The following is a 27771-nucleotide window of genomic DNA, read 5'->3' as shown; positions in this document are numbered from 1 at the left end:
CTTGTTGGTCAGAAGATGTAGTAATGTAGAAATGTTACTACACATGCTCAAAGTTTTTTTTTTTTAAAGGTGCCATGCAAATTGAAGTCCTGCCTTACTACTAGGAAAAGTGGGGTGGGGGTTGGTGGTTGACAGAAGGGCTGCAGAGGAGAGCAGCCGCCCCAGTTGAACAGCTGCGAGCTCGCTCTGCTTGCTGGGAGGGCTACAGAGTGGCCAAAAAAAATGGCAGAAAAAGAGTTCAGAGAGCTGTCTTTGTTGGGGGGTGGTTAATTCAACACAAACCAGTCAGCTCCCAGGGAAAAGGAAGGGGGGGGGGAAATACTGCAAAAGTTCACACTGGCATTAATCGGGTCAGCCCCGACTGGGCAGCTGATTAAAAATTAACATTGCAGTATGTCAGCAGGGAGAAAAATCAGGGTAACGGGGGGAAAGAGCGGCACCACGTCCCATGACTAGCTTGCAAGTGTGAAACCCCTGCAAACATGGGACGCAGAACAGGTGCAGACACGCTTTAAAATCTGAGTGTAGTAAGTACCAAAGTGTGGCAGCTCAGGACTAAATCCAGGGAAACCAGACTTACTTTGGTTTATTTTCATTGTAAAATCTCGAAGATAAGCATTATCAAAAAGCTACATAATATATTTTATAGAGTTTCCATTATATTCTCTAGAGAAACTTAAATCAGGTCTGCATTTTTCTGCCTTTTACATCTTAATCAAAATGCTGTTTTATGCAACAGAAGGCATTTGAGAAAGTTTCATAACGGAACTGAAGTTGAAGTCCTAAGCTAACTTTACACTGAAGTTTGGTCAATGTGAATCAATAGGATTTGTGGTCGTAGTCCGTGATATAGATTAAAACATACTTTAAGAGGGTATATATTTTAGCATACCAAAGAATTTTCAGATTCCTCCTCTTCATCTTCATCTTTTCCATCTTCAACTTCTTCTGTAACCTCAGCTTTAGCTTCTGCAATCAGTTCTCGGACTGGTTTATTGGAAGTGACGGTAACAAATGGATGCTGTCAAGAAAGCATAAAGTCTCAAACATAAAAATGTATTTATGTTTCCAAGCAGTTTCCAAGCAGTCTTCAAGGATAATCCCATGCAGAGCACTTTACAATACCATCGCCTTAAGACTAAAGGATATTAGGCTGGAATTTTAAGAACACTTTCCTGGGAGTAAGTGAATAAAATGGGACTTCTATGTAGACCTGTTTAGGATTGCTCCCTTAAGAGCAATAAACAGGTTCAAGATTTGGGTTTCCATCATATCTATTAATTTAAAATGCAAATGAAACTTCTAAGAACAACTTATGCCAATTATACTTCTGAAAAAGACTGAATTAGCATTTTATATCTGCAGGTCTGAAGTTCACTTTGCTTCTTTGCTCTTTTGGTCAGTAGTTCTGTACTTTTTACACTCCTGAAGCACAGGTTTGTCTTTTCAGTAAACCCTCCTTTCTGCTGAGCACTTTTTCAGTAGTCTTTCAACTTTCTGGACAAAAGTAAATATGTAGCTACATTAAACAAGTATCCGTCCTACTACATTTGTTTCTGTTGGCTCTTTCAAATCGGTAGTATTTATTTATTTAGAAAGTGTATGTGCCACAGCTCCAGAAACAGCTCAAGGTGGCACACAACACACAGAACAAGAAGGCAGCAGGTACATGTGCACTGAAGTTCCTCAACAATTGTCAGCAAGAAAGCTTAGGACCTCCAGCAGTGAGCCCAAGATTTTCCTGTGATTTATTTTACAATTAAAACAATTATATACAATTAAAACAAAAAATATAAAACCAAATGGTACCAGGCAACTGTAAAATTGCTATAAAACCATGGGTGCAGCCATGATATAGGCCCAGGGCGGTCTCAGATGGGGAATGGTGGTCAGGAAAGGGGACAATTTGCTGGCTCTCAACCAAAGGCCTGGCAGAACATCTCTATCTTGCAGGCCCAGCAGAACTGTAAAAGGTTGCAGGGCCTGGATCTCCATTGGGAGTGCATTCCACCAGGCTGGGGCCAGGGCAGAAAAGGCCTTGACCCTAGTCAAGGCCAGCCGAATGTCATTTGGGCCAGGGACCACCAAGAGCTGCTTATCCGCAAAGTGCAAGGCCCTGCGGGGGGAATCAGAGAATCAGTCTTGATAAAGCTCCACGCTGTCTGCTCAGACTTGTAGTGGCTCTTCAGGGTCTCAGGCAAAGGTCTTTCATATCACCAGACCCTTTAACTGGAGATGCTGGGGATAGAAGCTGAGATCTTCTGCATGCCAAGCAGATGCTCTCCCACTGAGCCACAGCCCCTTCCTTGACTGTATCCTGGCTGTATACTTCACATGCAGTGACAAACAGCAAATCCAAACATAACTAGGTACAAATATTTGCATAATATATATATTGTAGCAGCTCATCAATTGAAGAAGGCTCCTGGCTCACTAGTAAGCCATGCTCAACGGTAATGTAAACATGATTATTTTATTCATTTGAAATTGTGAGTATAATTAATGCCTTATGAGTAGCAGCTCAATAATTGAACACAAAAGACATTTCATTCTTCCTACCTGGAGAAGTTCAATGGTGCTCCATCTGGCATCTACATTCTTCTCCAAACATTTCTTTAAAAAGTCTTTAAAGTCAGCTGACCTGCATAAAAGAAACTAAAATCTACCATAGCTACACACAAATTGACTAAGAGCATTTTGTTCAAGCTACCTCTTTCTGGGTCTGTCATAACAGACTTGCCAGCACAAAAATAAGACAAGAAAATGAATGAACAATGGCAGTTTTCACTAGGGCTTTTCAGATTACTTTAAGAAAAAGAATGACTAATATATCTAATTATGTTTCAAAACAAAAAAATCACTTTTTGCAGAGCTTATTACCTGTCCTGTAGGATAATTATATTGTATGCTATATCATTGTATGAAGACTGATGCACTAGACTCTGGGCTAATTCGTTTCAATAGTTAAAGTCAGAAACCCAAGCTTCCACCGGGAGACAAGCAGATTCTTTCAGCAGTGTGCAGTGCACATGTTCAACTGAAAGTTTAGAACAGTGATGTTCAACTGGTGAACCTGAGTCCATAGGTAAAGCATGCCCAGATCCAAGGTGGATGACATCCCTGTCACTATTACTACTTGCTTTATGTATAGTTGGGCTTCTTTTTAAAGGGAAGAAAAGAGGGGGGAAAGGCAGGGAAAAAAGGCGTGAGAGTAGGCCAGAGTTCCTTTATCTATAATGTGTACATATATCAGTAGATGCAGCTTTTTCACCCCTCTCTAACACACCTGCCAAAGTTATGTACAAGCAAAACCTTTTAACTATATCAAGCGCCTTCATAAATAAACTACTTTCAAACTTTTACTTAAAGCATACGGTGTTTTGCTAATTGGTCCAAATCAATGAAAAGTTTAAAAATAACAAATTAACCATTTTGAAGGTTGTGCCAAAGACGGTGGTTCAGACTTCGCAATTTTCAGCAGAACACGCATAGGGTTCAGTTCATGGTGAGGCGGTTCTATTTCAGCCATTTCTATTAAAGTGACACCTAAAGACCAAACATCAGCCTTGTAATCATAAGGTCTGTCTTTAGATGTCTCACACATTACCACTTCAGGAGCCATCCTAAGGTAGAAAAAAATGAAAACCAAACATTACACAGAATTGTTGAGTAATCTGCAAAATTTGAAACAACTAGGTGCTATGTACATAGGTAATAAAACTCAGACATGTTCAATTTGCTTGTTTTGGTTGATCTTTTAAAAAGTAAACAGTATTAGTTCACTGTGAAACTACAAAGTCGCATACTTACCAATATGGGGTACCAATGAAAGAATCCCGTCTCTGAATTGTCCTTGTATTTTTAGCAGACACGCCAAAATCCGCTTCATAGAAATGAGAAAAAAATCATAGTTAAGAATCATATGTCCATACAAAGGTATTACTTTGAGGCCAAGTCATTTTCCAAATCAGAAAAAAAAATTCTTTTCCATTACTACCTCCCCATGTTGCGCTATTGGAACTGACCCATTATGTTTATCAAAAACAACAACAACAACCCCCCCAAAAGAATGCCTTTAGATATAACAAAGGAAAAAAACCCAACAACCCCTCAACTCCTCAAACAACTAAAAATACTTAGTGTCTGAAGATAAACATTTATAATCTTTACAACCTCTTTTTATTTCTTAAGCAGGAATGTTCATCAGCTCAGAAGCTGCACAAAGATCTTTTAACCTAGCAAATATACAAAAGCAGGATGAAAGCAGTGTGCGCTCATCTCCAGCCCTATACTGAGCTCCGGAGGCATTAAGACAAGCTGTTATCTGAAGACCCATGTCTCTGCTGTAGCAAGTCTCCTGGTAAGAAAAAGCAAGAACTCATTCCTACAACTGTACTGAACTCTGGAGACACTCTAAAGAAACACAACTTCTTACTGTTGTAAGAAGTCCTGCTAGACCTACAGATCCTTTCTTAAGAACAGACCTGAAAGACACACGCTGCTTTCACTGAACTATTGACCATCATTATGAAAGGGAGAGGCAGAAATACATGCATTACTGAATAGACTCCTGGGTAGAGATGGGCATGAACTGCAAGACGAACTAAAGTTCGTCATGAACTGAGCTAGTTCGTGCTTCCCAAACCAGTGGTTCATGAAAGCCCGTTTTCCACAAACTTCCACAAACTGGGCTGCCAATTCGTGTGGTTCGCCCAATACCCCTTTCCATGCTGCTGCTGCTGCGAAGCAGCAAGGAAGGGGGCATTTAAACCCCCAATCAGCTGCTTGTCAGGGATCTCTCCAACAAGCAGCTGATCCAAGCCAGTGGGGGGAATGCCCCTTTCCCTGCTGCTGCGAAGTGGTACAGAAAGGGACATTTAACCCCCCAATCAGCTGCTTGTTGGGGATTTCAGCTGATCCAAGCTGGCGGGGGTGAAAAGCCCCTTTCCATGCTGCTTTGCAGCAGCACGGAAAGGGGTATTTAAACCCCATGAACCATGAACTGGTTGGTGAACTGGGGCAAGTTTATGAAAGTTTGTGGTTCATGGTTCGTGAAACGGGACAAACCATGAACCACATGATTCATTTTCACTGGGTTTGTGCCCACCTCTACTCCTGGGTGGAGGGGATTGCAAAAGTGTTTATGCACACCTTGGATTTGGTTTCTTGGTTACACCAGAATGCAACTGAATGTTAGGTACTATTTTATTAACATCGCTATGTCTAATATTAAAGTGTCTGTCTCCTCTCTCAACCAAACAATGACAAGGAAAGGGTTTCTAGATACTTGAGTGACCCCCAGGGATCAGAAACTGATTTTGCAAACTAATCAAAGAGCAAGTTATCCCCAGATTTCCCAACCAACCTTATGAGAAGTTGGTATGTTCCAGGAGATATAAATGCTTAAAGTGGTTGAGAGTCAGTTAAAGTAAGGATGGAAAGGATAACTGTGCTCACCAGCCTTTTCCTTTATATCACCACAATGGAAGATGCTAAAGACTTCCTTTTTTAAAAAATGAAAGATGGGAACTCTGAGAATGTGGTACATGCATCAATATGTTATTTAACTGCTGTTTTAAAAAATAATAAAAAGCCTCTAGTAGCAGTGGCGGAAATGGCTGCTGCGACTGCCAAGCCTTGTGGGAGTCCATGAGCCTGCCTGCACACTGTTTTCCACCTGTGTGGCGGGCTCTGCTGCCACTGATGCCAGCAACAGGTAGAAGCCTCCAGCAGGAACAACATCAGTATAGTAAATGCAGGGCTCACTTCTTTCCTTTTTATTTATTTATATAATTTATAGTTTGCCTTTTTCACTGAGACTCAAGGTGGATTACACAGTGCAAGTCATTATCATCAATTTTAAAGATATTTCAATAAATAATGTAACATATTTATAAATTCAAATTTGTAGATTTAAACTAGCAGGAATTGAATAGTTGGAATATTAAAACAGAGCATAAGCAATTCTAAGAATGGCATATTAAACAACACATACTATCCATTATGATCATACTTACAGCAACAGACCATACATAGTAGTAAAGTCTATAGTACCTATCCCTTTCCTTATGAATCTCTTTGATGCATGTACTTCCTTACAGTATAGCCTTCTTATTGGAGTAAAAAGCTCTCTTGAATAATTCACTTTTACACAGTTTGCAAAATGCCAAGACAGTGAGAGCTTTTCTGACCTCTTCAGGTAGACCATTCCTCCCTTCCCAATTCTGTTGCCTCAGGGTAGATAGGCATGAGATAATGACCAAAAAATCCTTTAAAAATCCTGAACCAATAACAGGATAATGAACCAGGCTAACTAAAACAGTAACTACATTCCTAGTTGAGAATCTGCTGAAGGGGTAAAAGGAGAGGAAGATGGGGCAAATTGGGCCACTCGAGCCCCTGATAACTTATGGAATCCTGAAGGGGGAGATCTGTGTAGTTATGTGTGATTTTCTGAACTGTAAAACCCTTCACCCTCCATGTTCCCTTGCAGGCCATAACTGTACCCTTTATAGCAAACTTCGCAACTGTATGGCTATCCTTAAGGCAAAAAGAGGGCCCACCCACAGAAAAGGATAAAGAATTAATAATTTAGAAAAATCATCTATGCCAAAACCAGTTGGATGAGAACTGAGCATACTTACTGACCTCTGAATATTCAGAGCAGTTGAGAATCAGTTAAAGGTGTGTGTGGGGTGGGGGGAGAACATAGGGGAAAGGGAAATTGGTCTGCTCTGGGTCCAAAGAGCTTATAACCTGGAAGGGAAAATTTGGATGGATGTATATGTAGGAGGTACATTTTCCAACTGTTCATTCCTACCTCCAACAGGCCCACAGTCTTTATATACAGACAGTGACATGACCAACTTGCAGAGAGGCTTGAATCCAGTCATGTGCAAGCAGAAGCAGACTGACTTAGCACAGTTCCACTTATATAAGATCTTGTGCAACACCTAACACTTTCCTTTTCCTGTATTAAAGTGCTTCAAAACTGTTCGCACAATATCTTGTGCAAGCAGAAGTGGGGATAAATCTGACTGTGCATGTGGTTACTGGGGTCTTTTTCTTGCATTTATGCTTGCACAAGAGCTCTAATGCAAGTAGAAATTTTGTGTTGGATCCAACCCAATGTATGCTCTGAACAAAGAAGCTCTATATACTAATGCAAACAAAAAAAATGAGCCCAATTATATCTGATATTATACCAACAGGGCTTTAACCACCATCCCCTAATGGCAACTATTTGAAAATAAATGTCAAAAGTTAATTTTTCTGCTTCTCCATTTCAGTTACCTAGGATGCATCCTGAAATGTTTTGAACCCAGCACCACATGGGCTGACTGCACATCACCTCCTGGACTGCTACAAACTGCAGAGTTTGCGCTTTTTCCTAATATTCTGAAACAGTTTTCTCCTCTTCTTTTTTGTTTTCTGTACTGATCCAGCCTGTTGAATAGTGCTATAAAATGTGAAAGCTTGTACTCTGCTTTATAGTAGTCTGGCTGGTTCCAATAAAATGGTTTTATACCACTGCTGTTCACTTTGAACTGGTACAATAGAAATCAACTGGGCTACTTCAAATAAACGATTGTAAATATTATTTAGGAAATCCAAATTGCCTTAACTACTGAAATCTTGCTGAAACTCAAGACATGTCTTAAACCTTAAAATGAAAGGAACCTCACCTACATGCATAAGCTGCCTGCTGATTACACTACCAAGTAAATAGCAAAAGCAATTTTGTAAGATTTAACACACACACAAATAGGTCTACTATAGATCTTAAGCCATGACAGTCACAATATCATTCAGCTCCAAGATATGAAGTGCCTATTCTTATCCTCTCTTCACAGAGAGGGCGCTGCTACTGAGTGGTAAGACAAACATGATGGGCAGATAGCATGGTGATTTCTCATATGAGAAATAACCATACCACCACCATCCCATGAAATTTCCTGAGCAAGGTATTAGGGGACTTGACCAGAAGCAGCATTCATGCCACACTATTAGCACTAAACTGAGTGCCAAATCTTAGGGGATTATAAGCAGTGACTGCTGGCAATCTTCCCTAGGCAGTTGATTCGGTTAGAATACTGAGTCAGGATTCGGTTTCGTTTTCTCAGCCATGCCGGACGCTCCTCTCGGCTGGTCCGGGAGGAAACGACCGGGCACCCTGACCGGGCGGCTGATCCGCAAGGATTAGCCCCCAGGACTCCCAGGGAGGGAGCCAGGGTCCGGGACGCGGCGGGAAGAACTCCCCGAAATCAATGCGGGGGGGGAATTGCCCGTTTGTCCCTATGGAGGCCGGCAGATGTGCGCGGCGCCTCGAGTGCCGCCGGGCAACGAGAAACGGCAAGTAAAAGAAACAGGCGGAAGCCTGAAAACAAGCGAATCCCTTCTGTTTTACAAGCGTTTGTGAAGGAGAGGTTGATCTGAAGAAGACTCGCTCTTCCCCTTCGTTGAGTTCCAGAATTTTGTTGGCGCCCCCCCCCCCCAAATGGCAGCAAAGAAGCAAAGTCCCGCTCTCGGTAAGTCAATCTCGGCTACTTTGAAGGGGGAGTCGCTCGAAGAGTTGGTGCGCAGGGCGGTGGTGGAAGCCATAAAACCCTTTGTTGACAAGCTGAACGAAACTGATCAAAGGGTGGGCTTAATTGAAAGCGAGGTGAAAACCATTAAGGCAGCAGCGGGGGGGGGGGCAGAAAAGTCTGCTCTGGAAAGTGCGTCACTTGTGAAGGCTACAAAAAAGGAGCTGAAGTTGGTGGAGAACCAGCTGATCGGGCTACAGGTGGAACGAACGCAGACAATTTTGCGTCTCCAAAACGTGAAGGAGGAGGAAAATGAGGATCTGTGGGATTTGGTCTCGGAACTACTGGCGACACCCGCGAGGACGACTAAAGAAGAGGTTAAAAGCGCCATTTTGGAGGTCCGTCGGGCTTCTTCAAAATATGCAACAAAGCGACAGTTGCCTCGTGAGATCATTATTGACTTTTCATCTAAAAAGATTTGGGACACCATCCTATATAACTCATACAATGCGGATTTGGACTTTATGGGTTTGAAAGTCAAGATTTTGAAGGACGTTCCATTTTTAGTCCGGAAACGGCGTTTTAAATATAAAAAGTTTGCAGCTCTTCTGAGGGACTATGGAATAAAGTACAAATGGTTATTCCCGGAAGGAATATGGTTCAGATATAAAGATCAGGCCTATAAGATATTATCAGAAGATCAACTAAAGGATTTTGAGAATAAAAACCCAGAACTCTGCTGCACCAAGAACGAAGAAAAGGAGGAGCCGGAGGGGGGGGGGAGGAGGAGGAGAGCATCGCAACAGCAGTTGCACAGAGAGAATTGCGTCCGGGACCTAGAAGGGGGAGGAAAGTTTAATCAGAATTTGAAATGTTTATTCTCTGTATGATTAACCACTCCATCATTACTCTATGGAGCTATTTTTGTATTATGACAGTATGAAGGGAAACATTGAAGTGTAGTGTTTAGTGTTTGTAGTTCATCCCCCCCCCTTTTCTTTTTCCACCCCCCTTTGTCCCTTCCCTCTCCCCTTTCCTTGTGATAGTCTGGTGTAGTGTCTTGTAGTTATGAAAATAAAAAAAATTATAAAAAAAAAATAGAATACTGAGTCAGATGCGTCATTTATCTGTCCCATTATAGTCACTTAAAGGTTTCATGTATGCTTGCACCAAAAGCTAATTTTCAGCACACATTTAAACAATTACAAATATTGACATAGGGCCTGCCTTGTTCTATCTGAAGACCAACACAAGTTTGCTAACCTTAATTAGGATAATTACTTAAGTTACTTATTTTCCAGGTCAACACAGCAAGAAACACAAGGATTGCCAAGAAATAATATAAACCAGGAGATCCCCTTTTACTATGAAACAATTCAAAATAGACAGAGCCGATGGCTACCTTGCACAACACTCACCGAGTTTAATGTCTCCATCTAACGTGAAAAGAATATTGCCAGCTTTTAGATCACGGTGGATTATCTTATTTTCATGTAGATAATGTAGTGCTTCAAGAGTCTGCCTGCAAACTACCCTGATCTGCGGTTCTGTTAAAGGCCTCTCAAGTTCTACAAGAAAAACACACTAAGTCAGATACAAAAACTCTCTTTTCCAACAGTGTGACTAGTACTTTTAAACAGCAAACAAATAAAGGCTAAATACATAGATCTTAATGCATACAATAAAGTTCAAATGATGCTTCTTTTTATTATACCAAATAACTCTGAATCTATGCTATTTGATTATCTGACTACTAAATACATTAAACAAGATTTTACTTTGACATTCACATCTACAAAATAAAATTGCGTTAGAAAGTATTTGAAACTAGAGATGAAAGAATCTATTTCTGCATTACAGCAACTAAATAAATCACAGAAAACAGGGTTGTACTTACCTGTAACCATTGTTCATTGAGTTCTTCTGTGCAGGCATACATTAGTACTACGCATGTGCAGGCCAGCCACTTGGAAAAGGTTGGTCTGCTTCTTTAGAGCTCCATTAAGGACTGCCTCTCTTCAAGCCTGTAGCAACTTATTTCCCATCTAACTGGTCGCAAGATTTGGGAGAAGAGCAGCCCCTTCCTTCAGTTCTCCTGAGCCACTGTGAGCTCACACTTCATGCCAGAGAGTTCACAGTGGGGCAGGAGGGAGGGAATGTGTGCCTGCACAGAAGAACTTGATGGACAACGGTTACAGGTAAGTGCAACCCTGTTTCCATCATCATTCTCACATTGGGAGATTACCAAACTACACACAATGGAGGTAGGGTGAATCTCTCAAAGGAATATTGCTTTATTAGCAATCTTCTACTAAACAAACAACATGATAAAAGAGAACTGACCATAACTATATGTATGGAATGCTGCAGATTTTCAGGTCTGTTATGCTTTCCTTGGCACTCATATTATTTTCCTTTTTTTAAAAGGTAAACAGAGAATGCAGTATTGCTTTCCTGGCATTGGTTTCGTGTCTAGAGTTAGTGTCCACTGCATAGCGTTTTACAAAAGTGTCAGTAGAAGATCATGTCACTGCTTTACAAATGTCTTGCAGAGGTACATCCTGCAGAAAAGCGGGTGAGGAAGCCTTGGATCTTGTTGAATGTGCCTTCAACTGTAGCGGGCAGTCGACTCCGGCTTGCTCGTAGGCAATTGGATGGTTGCCACAATTCATCTGGATATGGTTTGAGCTGACGCATTTCTGCCCTTGTTTGGATGCCCAAAACAGATAAATAGATGTGGATCTGTTCAAAACAAGCTCGTTCTATGTAAATAAAAGGATAATGTTCTTTTTGCTTTCCCCCCCTTTGATTGTGATTTAGGTAAAAACACTGGCAAGGTGATATTCTATGACAAATGAAACTGTGACACTATCTTGGGCAGGAATTCCAGGTTAAGCCTGAATACTACCTTCTTGTCATGGAATCTAATGTAGGGGAGATCTGCTCTCAGTGCTGCTAGTTTGCTGACTCTCCTGGCTTATGCGACGGCCACCAAGAAGGCTGCCTTATATGATAGTGCCTGTAATGAGCAAGTGGCTAAAGGTTCAAATGGTGTTAATATGAGAGGGAAGAGCAACAACGACAATGACCATTGAGGAGCAACTGGGATGATTGGGGCTGTAGGTTGTACATTCCCTTTAGGAATTGCCTAGATGGTTCAAGGGAAATCAGCATTCTATCACCACACAAGTCATGGGAGGCAAAGGCAGCTTCATGGATGAGGCCCTCAGCCTCTCGTTTTGCAGCTTGCAGAAGTACTTGCAGAGGCAATAATGCACATTGCATTGCAACCCTTCCTCATAGCCTGCTTGTCCAAGCGTGTCCACTTTAACCTGTAAGATTTCTGGGTTGACAGTCTCCTAATAGTATTCAAGAGTACGTGTTTCATCTGGTCAGATCTTAACAGTGTGGATGGATCCTCCACGCTGTGAGGTGTAGTCTTATTGCACTGTGATGTAGAACTCTTCTTCCTGTGAAGAAGGCCCAAGTCCTGAGGAAGATATATGTTTGTCTGGACAGCTTGAGAAGTTTGGGAAACCAGATTTGTCCTGGTGAGAAGGGGGCTATCAAAATACAATCTGCATTGTCCCTTTCGATCTGAGTGATTGATTACTCCTGCCAATTCCGGAGTAGGGGGAAAGACGCAGAACAGTCGGCCTGCCCAAGTAAACTGGAAGGCACCCCCTCTATAGACAGAGGGTTGCTCCCTGCCATCGACCAGAACACCTGGACCTTCGAGTTGCCTGCTTCTGCAAATAGATCCACCTCTGGAATGCTCTTGTCCAGGGGCGGCTTCCCCCACCCTGGACTCCAAAGCTCCCTCCCCTGCTGACACCGGGGCTGAGGAGGCTCGCACTCACCGAGAAGACACCGGAGCCAGGAAAGGCGAGGCGGAGGGGAGCAACGCCACGGAGAAGGCCCCATGAGCCACCTCAGATGCTGCCACGGCCGGGCTGGCTGCGGGGCCGCCGAGAGAGGGAAAGCAGCCCCGGGAGCAGGCCGACTCACCGGAGCAAGGGTGCGGCTGGCCTGGACCGCTGGGCGGGGCCGGGGCAAGGTCAAAGAAAAGCGCTGGCGAAAGAAGCCGGCCAAAGGACCACCTGACGTCAGCGCAGGCACAGGCTGGCCGCTTGCACCCTCTCCAGCTGGGAAGTGGCCAGACACAGGCGCGCCGACAACTATTCCTCTCTGGCAGGGCGGAGCTGCCTAGGGCTCTGCAAGCCCATGATTGGAAGGGGCAGTTGCAGCTCATGGAGGAAGAGAGCGAAAGAGGGAGAAGGAACAGAAGGATAGACAGGGAGGCCAATGGGGGCAGTCGGCTGGGGTGGGGCACAAGGGTATAGCCCCAGCTAGCTATGGTGATGGGGAGCATCTTGGGGGAGGGCATGTGGGAGGCTGGGAGGGGCTGGTAACAGGGGAGGATATATTAGGAGGGCTCCAGACCTGGGCCGGGGAGGAGAGAGATTGGAGCCCGGCCTCTTTACTGGGGCAGGGCCTGCCCATGGTGAGCCGAGACCCAAGAGTGCCGCAACTCAAGGGCAGGCCACCCTTTCTGAGGCCAACCGGGGAGCCCTGCCGGGTTGCGCCCCAGAGAGAAGGGCTGCACCAGCTGGAGCCAGCATCTGGCAGTAGGCCAAGAAGGAAGGGAAGATGGACCTGCTCACCACGCCCCTGCCAGGGGAGGACCTATTGACGCCTACAGGGGGTGAGAGGAAGCATAACAGCTCCACTGTAGGAATACAGGTTGCATAAATGCAGCCCATATTCTGACCAAATACCCTGTCTGGCCGCCTCCCCATAGTACACTCTCCTACTGTCCAAAGAGACCTCTGTAGTCAGACTGATGTCATGTGACCTGGCTCCAAACGGCATGCTCTTCAAGAGATTGGCATTGGACTCCAACCAAGTCCACCTGTGGAACTGATAATTTACATTTTTGGGAGCATGGAGCCATTTTAAACTTCGTTACAAATCAGTTCTGAAGTGTCCATGAGGCCCAATAGCTTCTAGATACTAAGCACTAATTGGAAGCATTGCCTCCTGAAGGCCCTGGCTAGATTCTTTATCTTATGAACCCTCTCCATTGGGAGGATGGCTATGCCTCTGATAGTGTCCAAAACTTCCCTCACATAAATCATTGACTGAGATGGGAGTTAATCTGGATTTTTCCACATTTATGACTAGGTTTTAGTTACTAGGACAATCTGAGTGGATAACTAGGTCCTTGAGGGAGCTTAAATAAGTCAATCATCTAAGTGAGGGAAAGCAGTACATCCTAATGATCTTAGATACACTATCACAGATGCCATACACTTAGTGAACACTCTGGGTGCCGTTGAAATACCAAATGGCAGAACGGTACACTGGTATGAGACACCATTGTACTTGAAACAGAGATATTTTCTATAGTCCTTGTGTATAGCAGTGTGAAGATCCTTAAGATCAAGGACCACCACCCAGCTATCAGGCTCAAGCAAGGATAGTACATTTGCCAGGGTTATCATACAAAAATTTTTCACCCAAAGTAACAAGTTAAGATTATGTAAATCTAAAATGAGTCTCAGACCCCTGTCCTTCTCGGGTACTAGGAAAAACCTAGAAAAAAACCCATATTGAGAATCCCCTTCAGGAACTCTCTGGACAGCTCCCTTTTGAAGAAGTGAGTGAATCTCATCCACTACCTGAAGCAGTGTACTATTCACTGCTTGTTCGGGTAATTGGCTAAAGGGTAACTCTTTAAACTTGAGTTTATAACCATATTGTATTATGTTGCCAAGTAGGCCCCCTCTCCTGCTTTAAGGCCTGCCATGGACTGTGTTACAAGTTTCCTGCGTTGCTGCTTTACTGTTACACCAAGATTGCCCTGCACGTGTGTGCTCTGATACATGTGTCAGTTTCCTGCCTGCTTGTTAAATACCTTGCTGCTGCAATAGACTGTGTTAGTTTCCTGTCACCATGTCTGGATAACTGCACAAAGGACTCTATTCCTGGGCAGCCCTGCCCAGACTTATATCTGGACTTCCCAGTGTGTGTTTGGACTTTATTACAAGTGTGCCCCGTGCCTGCATCACCATCTGCCACGGACCGCGCCTGTTCTCTGCTATGGACTATGTTTTACGCGCTGCTCCCCTGCCTCCATGGAAACCTGCCTCATCTGGGCCCAAGCCGCTGCTAGCAGCCGGGTGCCTGCTGGGGAAACCTCCAGCAAGCCTGGCTAGGCGCTCCCTGGTCAGTTCCCGCCTGGAGCCTCCCGCGGGCCGGTCCCCGAGCTTGCCCCCGCTGCCGGGCAACCTGCGAACCAGCCTCCGCCATGCCCAGCCGGTGACCATGTTCTTAGGCAGCTAGAAGACCGAGAGAAGAAGCCTGCTTTGAGAAGCCATTTCGGCGAAGCGGACACACCACGTCCGCAGCAAGAGAACCTCACCCCGCTCTGCATATCTTAGGAGCCGACCCGGAGAAGAAGCTAAGTGCCGACCATCCCAAGCACTTAGAGAATGCATCTCAAAGAAACCTCCGCATTCCAGAGCTGATGACATCAGGGCAAGCCCTGTCCGCTGGAACATCCATTCAGCCCACTTGGATTTCCCCCTCCCTCCCTTGTCCCCTCTTCCTGAGGTGTCACTTAACACAATCAGATTCCTAAAGTGGCCCATCTAAGCCATTCAGTAACCCATTAAAACCTTTGTTTTAATCCGTGAGAACCACCAAGTACAGCACCAGCCCCAGGGTACGTTTTGGGGTATTTAAGCTGGTCTCTCAGACCACATGGTGCGTACGCCATTCCTATCCAGACCCCCTTGCTGTCCCTCTGTGGATCCATTGCTGGCATTGGACCACCTCGCTGTTGTGTCTCTGCTCCGCTTCAGGATTGTGAGTATTTCCCTTATCATCGTGGGTACCTGCTCATGCGACCGTCTCTGTATTTCTTACTCTGCATTTCCTAGTCCTTGTATGCTTTCTTGTATGTATGTGCAAGCTCAGGCTTACGCCACACTGTTAGTAAATACACATGTTTATTGAATCTATTTGTAGTCTGCCTCTGTCACTAGAGTGTCTGGAATCGGGACCTCCGTAAACATTGGTTAGATCCGCGCTAATTTTAGTTCCAGACTGCTAAAGCTAATTTCCCCATTATAAAAAGCAGTTCTGGTAACAATTATGGATAAGACACAAGTGTCAGATGTTATATTTATCCAGTTAAGTACAAAAATTGATAGTTTGTCCAGGTAGGAATGAGTGGTTCGGTTAGAGCCTACGTCCAGCCAGAATTGCGTAGTTTGACCCTGATGATATTTATACTGCTGGGCTGGGTGAAGACTTGGGCCTTGTGTGTACTCTCCTTCTTCATTGTGGTGATGGTGCACTAAAAAGCACTGGTGTGAAGCCTGGCCCTGAGACTGATCTACTGGTCTAGTCGTGGTGGTGTTGGAAATAGCAAGGCTTGAAGTTCTGCTGCTCTGATATGGTGACTCCCAAGGACCTCGTAGTTTGCTTACTCTTCTTTTTCTGTGAGAGGATGTCACTGGTCTTGATCAAGAAGAGGACCCCTCAAAAGGCAACTCTTCCACTTTCACCCTCATGTCCCAGCATAGTGCTGTGGATCTCAGCCAGGAGTGATGGCGAATCAAAATGATTCCTGCGATTCCTCTAGCAGAAGTCTCCAGAGCATGCCTCCCTGTGTTCATCTGCTGCTTAGAGAGGCAAATAGCCTCTGATTGCAGGAGGTTAACAAGGGTCTTTTTGTCTTCTGGTAGGCCATCAGTGTATGATGTTAACTTTTCCCATAAGTAAAGTTGATAGATGCCCATTATGGTTTAATAGTTTCCTATTTTACCATTGAGGGCTGAGACAGAATACTGTCTCCTGCGCACGGAGTTGAGTTTTCTCCCTTCTCTGTCTGTGGGAGTGGAATGCAACCCAGGTTGATGTCTCCCCTGGATTTCTTCCATCACTAGTGAATACAGTGGTGGGTGCACATACAGGGAAGACCATTTGCCCTGCTTTATTTTGTAGAAGTGTTTGATTTTCCTGGAGATGGGGGATAAGGAGAACAAAGGATACGAGAATTAACAGTCTAGGAAAAAGACTGCCTTCTTTAATTATTAACAATGGGCTATTAATAGTTAATGGTTGCTCGCAATGGTGTTTGTATGGGCCCTGATGCTCTGGTCCGTAGTGAGGGCTTGAGTGCATCTCGCCAGGTAGAGGGAACCATGGATCAAAGCAATGTTGTGGAGTTGCTCTCAGATCTGAGACTGATCTTGGGTTAAAATAGGAGGGCTGCTTGGCTTTCTGTTGTGGCCTTTTGGGTTCAAATCCAACTATGTTTTGCTCTTCTTTCAGATCTGAGAGGCGAGTTGGAAACAGTCAGATCCAGCTCCTCATGCAAATGGGAGTGATCAGGCGAGTGAAGATGTGGGGATAGGGTTTCCAAATTCACTAGAAGAACATCATCCCCTTCAAGTGCAGTTGTAGGGGATCGGCTTCGAGCCAGTGTCTTCTTTGAGTAGCCCTTGTCCACTCAAACACCTCTTAGCTAGTGGTTTCAACACAAGCCTCAGATCCAATGGAAGTCTTGGTGAGTGAAGCTTCATGTTTGGATCTGATCTTGACATCGATCTGGATTATGTTACTGATCTGGCCTGAAAAGAATGCTTTTTCATGGCTAGTGACTTTGCAGCTAGAGTTTCAGAGCTCTACAATATCTTCTCTCAAAAGAGGCCTTAAGTTTTAGGACCTTCTCATTCCTGGACTTAGGGGTGAATTGCTGGCAGAAAAGACACAATTCATGGCCATTTGTGCCTCACAGGACGAGCATTTTTTGAACAAGGGCTTCTCCTTAAAGGGGTAGATCTCACATTCTAAAAGCTGAGGGACAGAGGAAGTACTTGAAAATCTGGGCTGAGGTCAGATGATCGAAGAATAGATAAGATGAAACCAAAAACCAACAGAAAAAACTGAGAACAAGCCTAGCTCAACCAGAAGGACAGTCTGAAGATCTATTAAGAGTGAGAAACAGAGAGAAGAAATGGAACTCACGAAAGAAGTTCATCTCACTGCGGCTAGGAGAGAACTGAGGGAAGAGGCCGTTCCTCTCTCAAAAGCACATGACCATTTAAGCAGGAAACTGGTTCCTAAAGGCTTGGAGAGAAGCAGGCCCTAATGGAGCTCTAAAGAAGCAGACAAAACTTTTCCAAGCAGCTGGCCTGTGCATGTGCAGTCCCAACGTGAGACTGCACAGAATGATGAACAAGCTGCAATTTGTGATGTCTGACTCCAACAAAATACTGGGTGGTCTTGTATATGAATTCAGATGCTACAACAAACTGTTTTATTACAAACCAAGAAATTTTTAGTCTACCAGCCACATGGAAGGAAATGAGAGTACTGCAAATGTTAGGACTTCTGAAGCTTGTTTCCAAATTTTCGGCCACCAGAAAACAGTCAAAGACTTTAAGTTTATGTAGCTCACGTTTTTCACTCTCAGAACCCAAATGCTTACAGGGACATGGCAACATATAGCCAAAAATCCAACTGGAATTAAACATAACAACAACAGCCTTAGTAACAGATTTAGTATTAGAGATGTTGCTGTATTATTTCCCCTAAAATATACTTCATTTTTATATCTGAAAAATTATTATACATCAAGCACTGGCCATTGAAGAAAGGAATGAGTTGAGGAGGAACCAGCATTGCTAATTGTTATAGTTTTCCTTGTTACAGTTTTCCCTCCTAGCACAAAATAGGGGACACAAGAGTTCTTCTCAGAAGTCAGAAGATGGGATAATATGAGCTGGTGCTATTGTTATTCATAACTGCTTTAATTTTCAGCCCAAACTGAGACAGGCTGGAGCCCAAGGCAATCACAACTACCAACAGAACTGGTTTACTATATGTTAACAGCAGACACAAGCTATGCTACTGTATCCCCCTCACCATACACCATCAGAAGTTCTCTGTTACATTCCCCCATCAGTCCACCACTATAGTACATTACTCTGTAACACAATCTGTGGGAATGGCAGATAAGTTTGACATCATATTAAACAAACTCTTCTTATTTGATAAGTTTAAACAAGCTGGAATCCAGACAAAATGGAAGGGTTCTATGGATAATCACAATTCTCTTGAGGGAATGAAAATCTGCCCCACTAGGGCAGATTTAGAGCCTGTGAGAGCTTCCTGACAAGCAAGTAGCTGTTGTGGCTAGAAGCACCTTTAGTCACCTGCAATTGTTATGTATTCCTTTTAGACATAAAGGATCTTGCTACTCTAATCCTCTAAAAATCTTGCTAAGCCTCTAAAATTAACTACAGCAGCATGCTTTATGTGGGACGTCCCCTGAAGGTAACTCAGAAGTTACAGATGATACAGAATACAACAGCTTGGCTTCTGATGAATATCTTCTCATCGTCCAATATTCGGCATGGGCAGCTGGGCAGCTGCATGGGCAGCTGGAGTATTTATCTTTAAAGGCCTTCAACAAACCCAGGAAATCACTCCCCCTATTAGGGAACCCTCTTGCTCTTTCTGGTCAGGTTGTTAGGACCCTCCTTGACTTACATCCTACATCAAGCACAAAACAAAGCCTTTAATGCAATTATCTTAGTATTCCTGAATCTTTAATCCAATTATCTTAGAATCTCCCTTCTGAGAACACAAATTCCCTTATAGCCTGAGGGGTTCTAAAATCTATTATGGAAGGCTGTAGGCTAGTCATCAGTTGAAGCTGTTCAGACCACTTGATGGCTGCTGAGTTTATTAACTTCTTTGCTTTTACTGTTTATATTTAGTCATCAATGTTTAAAGGTTTATTGTTTGTATTTTTGAATGAAAATACAGTATACAAATATTTTAAATAAATTTGCTACAGAGCATAAAATAATTTATTGGGTAAAATAAAGCATTGCACTTGCCCAACATTACAGCATCTACGGCACCACCAGCACAGAATTCAATCAGGATCTGCATAAAAACAAAACATTACGTCGTTTAATAAATGGAAGCACTGGCAGGTACAGTGCAATCCGGGGGGGGGGGGGGCGCGAAAGCACCCTGGAAGCCTGCTAGAAGCCATGCCAGCATATTCTGGATTTACACTGGTGTAACCCCCCATGACGGTACAGTGGCCTGGCACCACCCCACCTGGGTCTCCCACAGGCACCCAGGCACAGCAGCTGGGCATGGGCCTAACCGGGGCGTACATCCCTGCGCTGGGGGACCAGGGGCAGGGTGCAAGTTATTCATCTCCATAAGCTGTTTCAGGCATGGGAATGCCTCCTACAGCAGCGGAAAGTTACATCACGAAAAATGATGCCATAGCCCACAGACATCCATTGTGCAGGAAAACTCCCCTCCCCCTTTGCCCAGCCATGCCCAAGTGGCCCGGTGGAGGATGGGATGCCAACTACCATGGTGACCAATCAACTTGCCCTTCCATGGCAGTCGAGCCCCTCCTCAGTGGCCAATCAGTCCCCTGCCCTCCCTACATCATTGGTGGCCAGGGCGCCCATGAACTCAGGTAAGTAGGGATGCAGCAAGAGGCTCTGTCCAAGAGCCCTCTGCTGTGGGGACTTAAGAGTGTGAGGCGGGAAAGGGTGCTCATGGCGACAGAGAGAGAGAGAGCTCACAGTGAGGGCAAGAGTGCACAGGGGGAACTTTGCAAAAGTCGAGGTGCACTTTGCACTCACACACGGCAGAAGAAATAAAAAGTTAAACATTTTCAGAGAGATAAATCTAGGTCAGCATCAAGAAAATTAGTATTCCAAAATCAGTAAGCAACGAAAACTAAGAAAGTGCATAAAGTCTGCTTACTTTATATGATTCTTTTTCATTGTTAAGAAGGGAGCCAAAGGGGCATTTAATCCCTTTCTGACCATTGGAAATCTTCTTTAGATATCCCCTCAACACATCATTTCATATTGTACCAAATACTGCCTAAAGTTTTCAACCTTCTCTTTTCTAAGGATTAGATAGGACATTTAAAACAGATAAAGAAACCAGAGGCATTGAGGCTCTTTTATTCTGTAAACAAAACCAAATTATGTGCTTACAGAAATATGCATAGTTCTATTTAAGGAGAAAATCATTTCCCTTCACTTCCATGGTTCTAAGAATCCTAAGAGAACAGTGGCGCTTGCCTGGTGAGAAGTCCTCCCGAGCATATGAGTGTGTGTTTCTCATCCCACTATCTGGGCAAAGCAGCACAGAACTACACTGAGTCACACAATTTACACTTTGTGCAAAGTGGGTAGCTGCCCAACTTCCCCATGTTATGCTGACATATGATACCAAAAGTCAATGAGTAGGGCTGTTAGCTCCAGATTGGAAAATTCCTGGAAATTTGGGAGATGGAGCCTGGAAAAGGCAGACTTTTGGAGGGGATGGATCTCAGCAGGGTATAATGACAGAGTCCACCCTCCAAAGCAGCCATTTTCTCCAGGGGAAATGACCGCTGTGGCCTGGAGAGCAGCTGTAATTTCAGGTGATTTCCAACTACCACCTGGAGGTTGGCAACTCTATCAATGAGACAAAGGCTATATTATTTAGGAACTGTTTGCTTCCCCAGACTCTATATATTATGATCTTCAAAGCTCAAATGCTACTAATACTCTTGGAGTAAAGGAGTCCAAAATGGCTAGCCTTAGTAACTAGCCTCCAATTATGGCTGCCGCCTCTTTTTCCTAGTGTTTTGTCATGCAAAAAAGTCAGAGGTACATGTCTCATTGTACACGGAGCAGAGACAAACTCGAAGAAGCAAGAGAGATTTCTAGATATGTCTGAGTGCTCCTAGCACACTACAGGGTTGATCCCTGCCATCGGGAAAAGTCAAGCTGGGAAAGAAACGGAAAGTGGTAAGAATATTTTACTGCTTCTGAGCACCTCCCAGCTCAGACCAAGGAGAATCTGCAACATTGCTTTACCGAGACCAGGGGAAAGAAAGAGTACATTTAGCTTACTCTGGACTTAAAAATACTCCAAAAGTATGGCATGGGGGTAGGGGTAACATTGTTCACTCACCTGGCATTGTTGGTGGTCACTGGCCCCAAGGATGCTCACCTGGCCCCAACTAGGACCAGGGCCTTTTCAGTCCTGGCACCCACCTGGTGGAACTCTGTCTTTGGAAATCAGGGCCCAGCAGGATTTACTATCCTTCAGCTGGGCCTGTAAGACAGAGATGTTCCACCAGGCATATGGCTGGAACTAGGGCATGGATGAGCTCCTTTTTACCAGTCTCCTGTTGAGTGGGGAATGGGGCCCTCTCCTCCTGACTGTCTGCGGACTCACCTAACGTGTGTACTATCTCCTACCCCATGAGATGTATTAGGTCTGGGGTTGGCACATGGGCTGCTGTGAAGAGCTGCTGCCTTCTTGCACATTCTGAACAGCAGGCTATTGAATTCACTTGTTGAAGCATAACTTTGGGATGCTTGAACATTTCCTCTTCAACTTACCAAAGACCAGTTTAGATCTCTTCATTCCAGTCTACCACTTTAAAAGATGCTGCCTACTTTTCCCTTTCAGAACAGAACACTTTTTCAACACCAGGAGTTAACATCATTTTTGTTTACTGTTATTAGCAGAAAACAGTCAGCTATTAGTATTAAATATCCTGCCAACTGATATTTATTTTATTTATTTTAAAAATCTGATTACACACATTTGTACAAAATTTGATCAATTCGTTAAGAATTAACCCACAATATTTCCCTAAACCACATAGCTCTGCACAATAGCAAATACCTACCCAAAGATTATTTTCGTAATAAAAAGCATCTAGAAGTTTTACAATATTGGGATGATCACATGATGCTAGGATATCAATTTCAACCATGTAGTCTTCTAGTTCTTCCTCTGATTTAGTATCAATCACCTTTGCAGCAGCAAGGACATTTGTTTCTTTGTTCTGAGCCTGTAAAAGATTGAACAAGTAGTGAGACTGTTGTTTCAGTCAACTATACTCCAAATGTTTTTACATTATTTTTAGTGTGTCCATCCTTAAGCAATATGAAAGTGTGTACTAATTAGCAAGGTGAGAGGGAAGGCAGTATGGTACAGCCTGGTCTCATCAGATCTTGGAAGCTAAGCAGGGTCAGTATTTGGATGGGAAACCATCAAGGAAGGCACTAGCAAACCACCTCCGCTTCTCACTTGCCTTGCTGGAGTTGCCATATGTCTACTGCAACTTGATGGCACATACTAACTAACAAGAGCCTCTAGCATTCACAATGGATAAAGAAGACAAGCAGAAGAGGCAGGGGACTCACCTCTCCTTCCTCAACCCCCATACTGTCCATTCCTTTTAAATTTGTCTTTCCTTTGCTGCCAGTTTGGTGTAGTAGTTAAGAGCGGCAGGACTCTAATCTGAAGAATGAGGTTTGATTCCCCACTGCTCTGCTTGAAGCCAGCTGAATGATCTTGGGTCAGCCACAGGTCTTTCAGACCTCTTTCAAGCCCCACCTACCTCACATGGTGATTGCTGTGAGGATAATCATAATACACTTTGTAAACCACTCTGAGCGGGCATTAAGTTGTTCTGAAGGGCAGTATATAAATCAAATGTTATTTTTATTATTGTTGCTGTTGTTATAAAGGCTACTGTGAGAAGGAAGAAGTGGGAATCATGTGTAACACACTGGCCGTTTTGTTCAAATTTGTTCTTGTTCTGGATTAATATCCTATGTGCAGAAAAACTACTGCATAACAGAAATGTGTTGACATGCACAACACTTTCAGCAATAAACACATGCAGAATAATTTCTTTTCAAAATTAATTTTAAAAACTTATTTGTTTCTTTAATTTAGCAGCATTCTACTAAAATAAACTGAGAGGAAAAAACAGAAAGGAGAAGATAGATATTACTCACAAACAAATAAACCTTAGGAAAATAAAAGATTTCACCTGACATCTAATGCTTAATTTCTATGGGAAGGTAGTTCAACAACCTAGGTATAACAACATTTTTTAAACAAATTGTGATGGTCACCTACCTAACCTCTAAACACTGAATTCTTACAGTTTGGTACAGAGGCTGGGGTTATCTCAAGATATTTTCTATATTCTTATGCAGATTTAAATTGATGTGCAAGCTCATATACCCTGGTCCCAAGCCATTTAAAGACTTTATAGGTAATAGCCACTATTTTGATTTGTGATTGATAGAAATTCAGCAGCCAATGTAAATAAGCTGGCACCCTTGTTGTTCAAACAAGCAAACAACTTTGTCACCACATTCTGAACCAACTGAAACTTCAATTGTTCCAAAGCAGCACCGTATACACTAATCTGGATATTATTAGAAGCAGAACAGAGGCTGCTGAAGGAATAGCTAAGCTGCCACCAGCCTCCCTGAGATGCACACCTCATGCCAGGAATGGAAATGAATGGGGCTATTTGGTCGATGGATATTATAAATGTGGCTCTTTGGCAGCTGTAGAGTACCACTGTGCTAACCCCCGAAGAACACAGCAAAGGGGATCAATGTCATCAAGAAAAACAAGAACATGTTTTTTGCATCTCAGATCTGGAGGAGGAGAAATTGTAGACATTGTCATAATAATGTGAGTGGGACTGAATTCAGCATTTCAATTTGTATCTTATTCTGGGCTGTGGTTGCTTTCATGGCTATTACTTGCCTCATCTGTTTTCAGCGATGTTTCCATACCAACAACCACAACATTAGCAACAGACTTGCCAGTGCACTTATTGTGGTTCTTTTGCTTCCTCTCACACATGATTACCTACCATTCAAAAAGTTATACTTACAAAATGACAATGACTGTAGTCTTTTTCCATCTATGTTAAAGCACATTATTTTCCTCACTTATTTTTAGTACTTCTGTGGCCTTACTTGAATATAAATCAAGATGAAACATACTCCCCACGTTTACTTTGCACTTTATGGAAACCAGTAAGATAAAATGGTGTGTGTATTTGTAAGATATACCATATATCAGGAACAGGGGAGGAAAAGGCAACTACAACATCATTAATTTCACAGGTAGTATTAGTCAATGGGCAACAGGGGCAGCTGCCCTAGACCTTGCAATGAAAGAGGGTATCAACTGCCCCTGGTCTCACCCCACCCCCACAGGAGGGATAAGAACAGGCTCTTGTCCCCACTTGCACCACCCCACTGGGGTTCAGGTGACTGGCTTCCAGCAGCAGCAGCAGTTCCTGTCCACTTCACAGTAGGTGAGGGCCACCCCTTGTTTGGCCCTGGTGTGATTCTGGAGCCCCATCTGAACTTCTGCCCGATTAACCAGCCGCCAAGTATCTTGGCTGCAGGAAAAAGTGTCTGTCAAGAGAAGCAACTGATTTATTCTGCTTGTAAGGGGACAAAAAACCTGAAACTATTCATATCACCAATAAAGCTCTATCACACATGCTGTCTACAAATTGAGGAGCATGTACAGAGCCATTTCTAGGAAACTATTTTCATTTGTATGTCTGCCAAAAGAAATTCAGATTATCACATTAGTCCATGGTATGAACCTTTTGATAGTTTTAAACATCTAAAAATAATCCCAGCTTCTGCACAAAGTTGTAGTTATCAACATTATAAGAGGGCCTACTTAAAAAAGCACAAGCAGTTGCCAAGTTAGATGTAATCCTTCTTCAAAAATTTCTAGAAAAAAATCTAGTGTACTATCTGTTCCTGTACACAAATCAATATCTACTTATCAGCTATTCTACTCTACTCACATAAAACATACAAATAATTCTAGGACTTCATTTTATCACTTAACTCAAGAACATGAAACCAACTTTATTTCAACTATAGTTAGCTTGTGAAAGCAGAATTCAACTCACAGACGTATCTTGATTTGCTTTAACAAACGATGGTTTCATCAGTCTATCCAGGTATTTCTGTAGTCAGGAGTCAATTAAGTAATTTCACTATGCTAATTAGGTTAGCCTATTAAAGGAAGAATCAAAGCAGGGATATGAAGCTGGTTTACTAATTACAGGTAGTCCTAACCATAGGGTATGAACACACTAGACTTGTGTCCTGATGGCACTCCTTGCCCACCCTATTGCCAGGCAATAGATGCTCAAAACCGAAACACTCAACCCACTGGCTGAGACTGTTCTACTTGGACCTCCAGTGAACAGTACGTTCTTTCCATACTCAACTAGTGAAAATAGTGTTTCATCACCTGTTCTCCAGCAATGAAGTAGCTAAAACAAGCACTCAATTTTCACTTTATTTTACTGAGACACTGGGTTGTGGGTACAAGGAAGGAAAACAGGGCCAATTCTCCATATCCCCCCCCCTGAATTCTCCCCACTGTGTTCTACATGAGGATAAGCAATATGATCTGTACACTCTTCAATGCCCCCTGGGACACCTGCCCCACACCTCAAACACTACCTTTTCCTAATGATTCGCTAAAACATATTAGATGTGCACTGCCTCATTAGCATATGTCTAGGCTACTAAGCCACTACCTGCAACAGTACATTTTCAACTGATGAACACCTAAAAACAAGTGACTTACCCAAGTAACAAAGACATCTCTCACTACTTCTAGGAAGCAGTACTTCCAGGGAACCAGAGGCCTGGCCTGCCATATGTCATCACAGTTGGAAGTCATTGGTTAAAAACCAAGGGCAAGTCCAAAAAAGTTAACCCAGCAAATGGACTGACAGTTGAGACTGACGTTCTCTTTTAATTTGGACTGAGTAGAGACATTCAAGTGGAGCACACCAACCTGGACCATAACGAGGCAGTGTTTAACTGGCTCTCCAAGGAGATAGCTGAAAGGACATATAATTGCACTGCCCCCCTCCATCAACTGAGCAAAAGGATTAGTCTCTGAAAAAAGGACGCAGGAAATCCTGATGGTCTCCCACCCTGTCATTATGACTGCAATGTCTGCTCTAACTTTACAGAACATGTCAGCACCAGAATCCTAGTCTTCAGGCAAGGAAAAAACCCTGTCTGTGCAGATTAATGTGGATATGGCTGATGACTGGGGAAACACCTTGGACAATATTAGGTGCAACCAGATGAATGAGGAGGAGGCATTTTGGCTCTCATTCAGGCTAGCTGTTGATAATGGACTTGAGGAAAGGGGCCATCTGGAGGAAGTGCCTCTGGAACTACTATAACCCATGGTACAGTTATCTTCTGGGCATCCCCGGTGGCAAACAAGTTTATCTTGGGAACTCTCCACTCAACTGTAAACAGGTGATCAGCAGGCTGGAAGTGAAACTGCTGACTAACAGATATGGCTTGTGTTCACTGATGTGCATTTTCCAGAAATAAATGAATGTGAACAGAGCATGATTTGATCTAGCATCTTTCTATTGATTTCTATTTAGTAAACAAAAATTTAAAAGGTACCCCATGCTAATTTTATATCCCAACAACAAAAATACTGAAACATTTGATTAGGTAGGGGAAAAGATAAGTGTGGCTTTTGTTACTTTCAAACAAGTTCAACGCTTTATGTGGAAATCATTTTATTAGACTAGTAATTTTAGGATTATTCCCACCCATCTCAAACAATTAAATAGAACAGACGTATACTCTTGCTCCCATGTCTAGTGACAATGACCTGGAAAAAATTAAACTACAACTTGGAAACTGCCATGCTTCCCTGCTACTGAACTGGCAAAGGCATCATTAGTTTTATTAACAATTGATTTCAATGGAAAATAATTTTCTACCCTATATCTCTGTTCATGACTCCCTACTGCAGGGATGTCCAACTCATTTGTTACAAGGGCTGAGCCATGCATAAAATTTAATGCCAGGAAGTGGAGATATAAACTTTTTTAAAGACACGGGCAAACCCAATTAATGATATTTTTATGCAAAATACAAACATGCTTAAAACAGTACACAATATTCCTTTATTTAGCAGTCTTTGATAACTAACACCTCTTGCTATGAACTACTGCATCAAAATCAGGAGTTAAAGTCTGTACTGTAGCAATTTTGAGTATGCCATTCAGATGTGTCTCTGTAAACTGAGAACATACTTACTGACATTCATTACAGAAAAGAGCTGTTCACAGACATACATTGTTCCAAACACTGATAGAATTTTAGAAGCAAATGTCTTAAATTGGGGATAATTTGGACCCCAAAATTGGTAAAATTTGCTAATGCCATCTGCAGGCAATTTTGACTGTGTGCTCTTTGAGAAAAATGAAAACTGAAACAGGATTAACCATGATCTAGACAACCTGTCAGAGGAAGAGGAGAGAACCAAGAGGATTATTTTGATCATC

General features: G+C 43.1%; 1 protein-coding gene across 1 annotated transcript in view; it reads right to left on the bottom strand.

The window, feature by feature from the left end:
• SLK (STE20 like kinase) overlaps window positions 1-27771 on the bottom strand; it is a 69261-nt gene that overhangs the window by 30695 nt on the left and 10795 nt on the right. The window contains 7 exon segments of the mRNA XM_054982261.1: window positions 893-1021; window positions 2560-2641; window positions 3429-3623; window positions 3811-3883; window positions 9944-10093; window positions 19445-19493; window positions 22276-22440. Coding sequence (XP_054838236.1) covers window positions 893-1021; window positions 2560-2641; window positions 3429-3623; window positions 3811-3883; window positions 9944-10093; window positions 19445-19493; window positions 22276-22440 — 843 coding nt within the window.

The sequence above is a fragment of the Eublepharis macularius genome, chromosome 6, assembly GCF_028583425.1.
Source record: "Eublepharis macularius isolate TG4126 chromosome 6, MPM_Emac_v1.0, whole genome shotgun sequence".
Lineage (NCBI taxonomy): Eukaryota > Metazoa > Chordata > Lepidosauria > Squamata > Eublepharidae > Eublepharis > Eublepharis macularius.
Note: the sequence above shows the minus strand (reverse complement) of the source record. Positions and strands in the feature narration are given on the sequence as shown.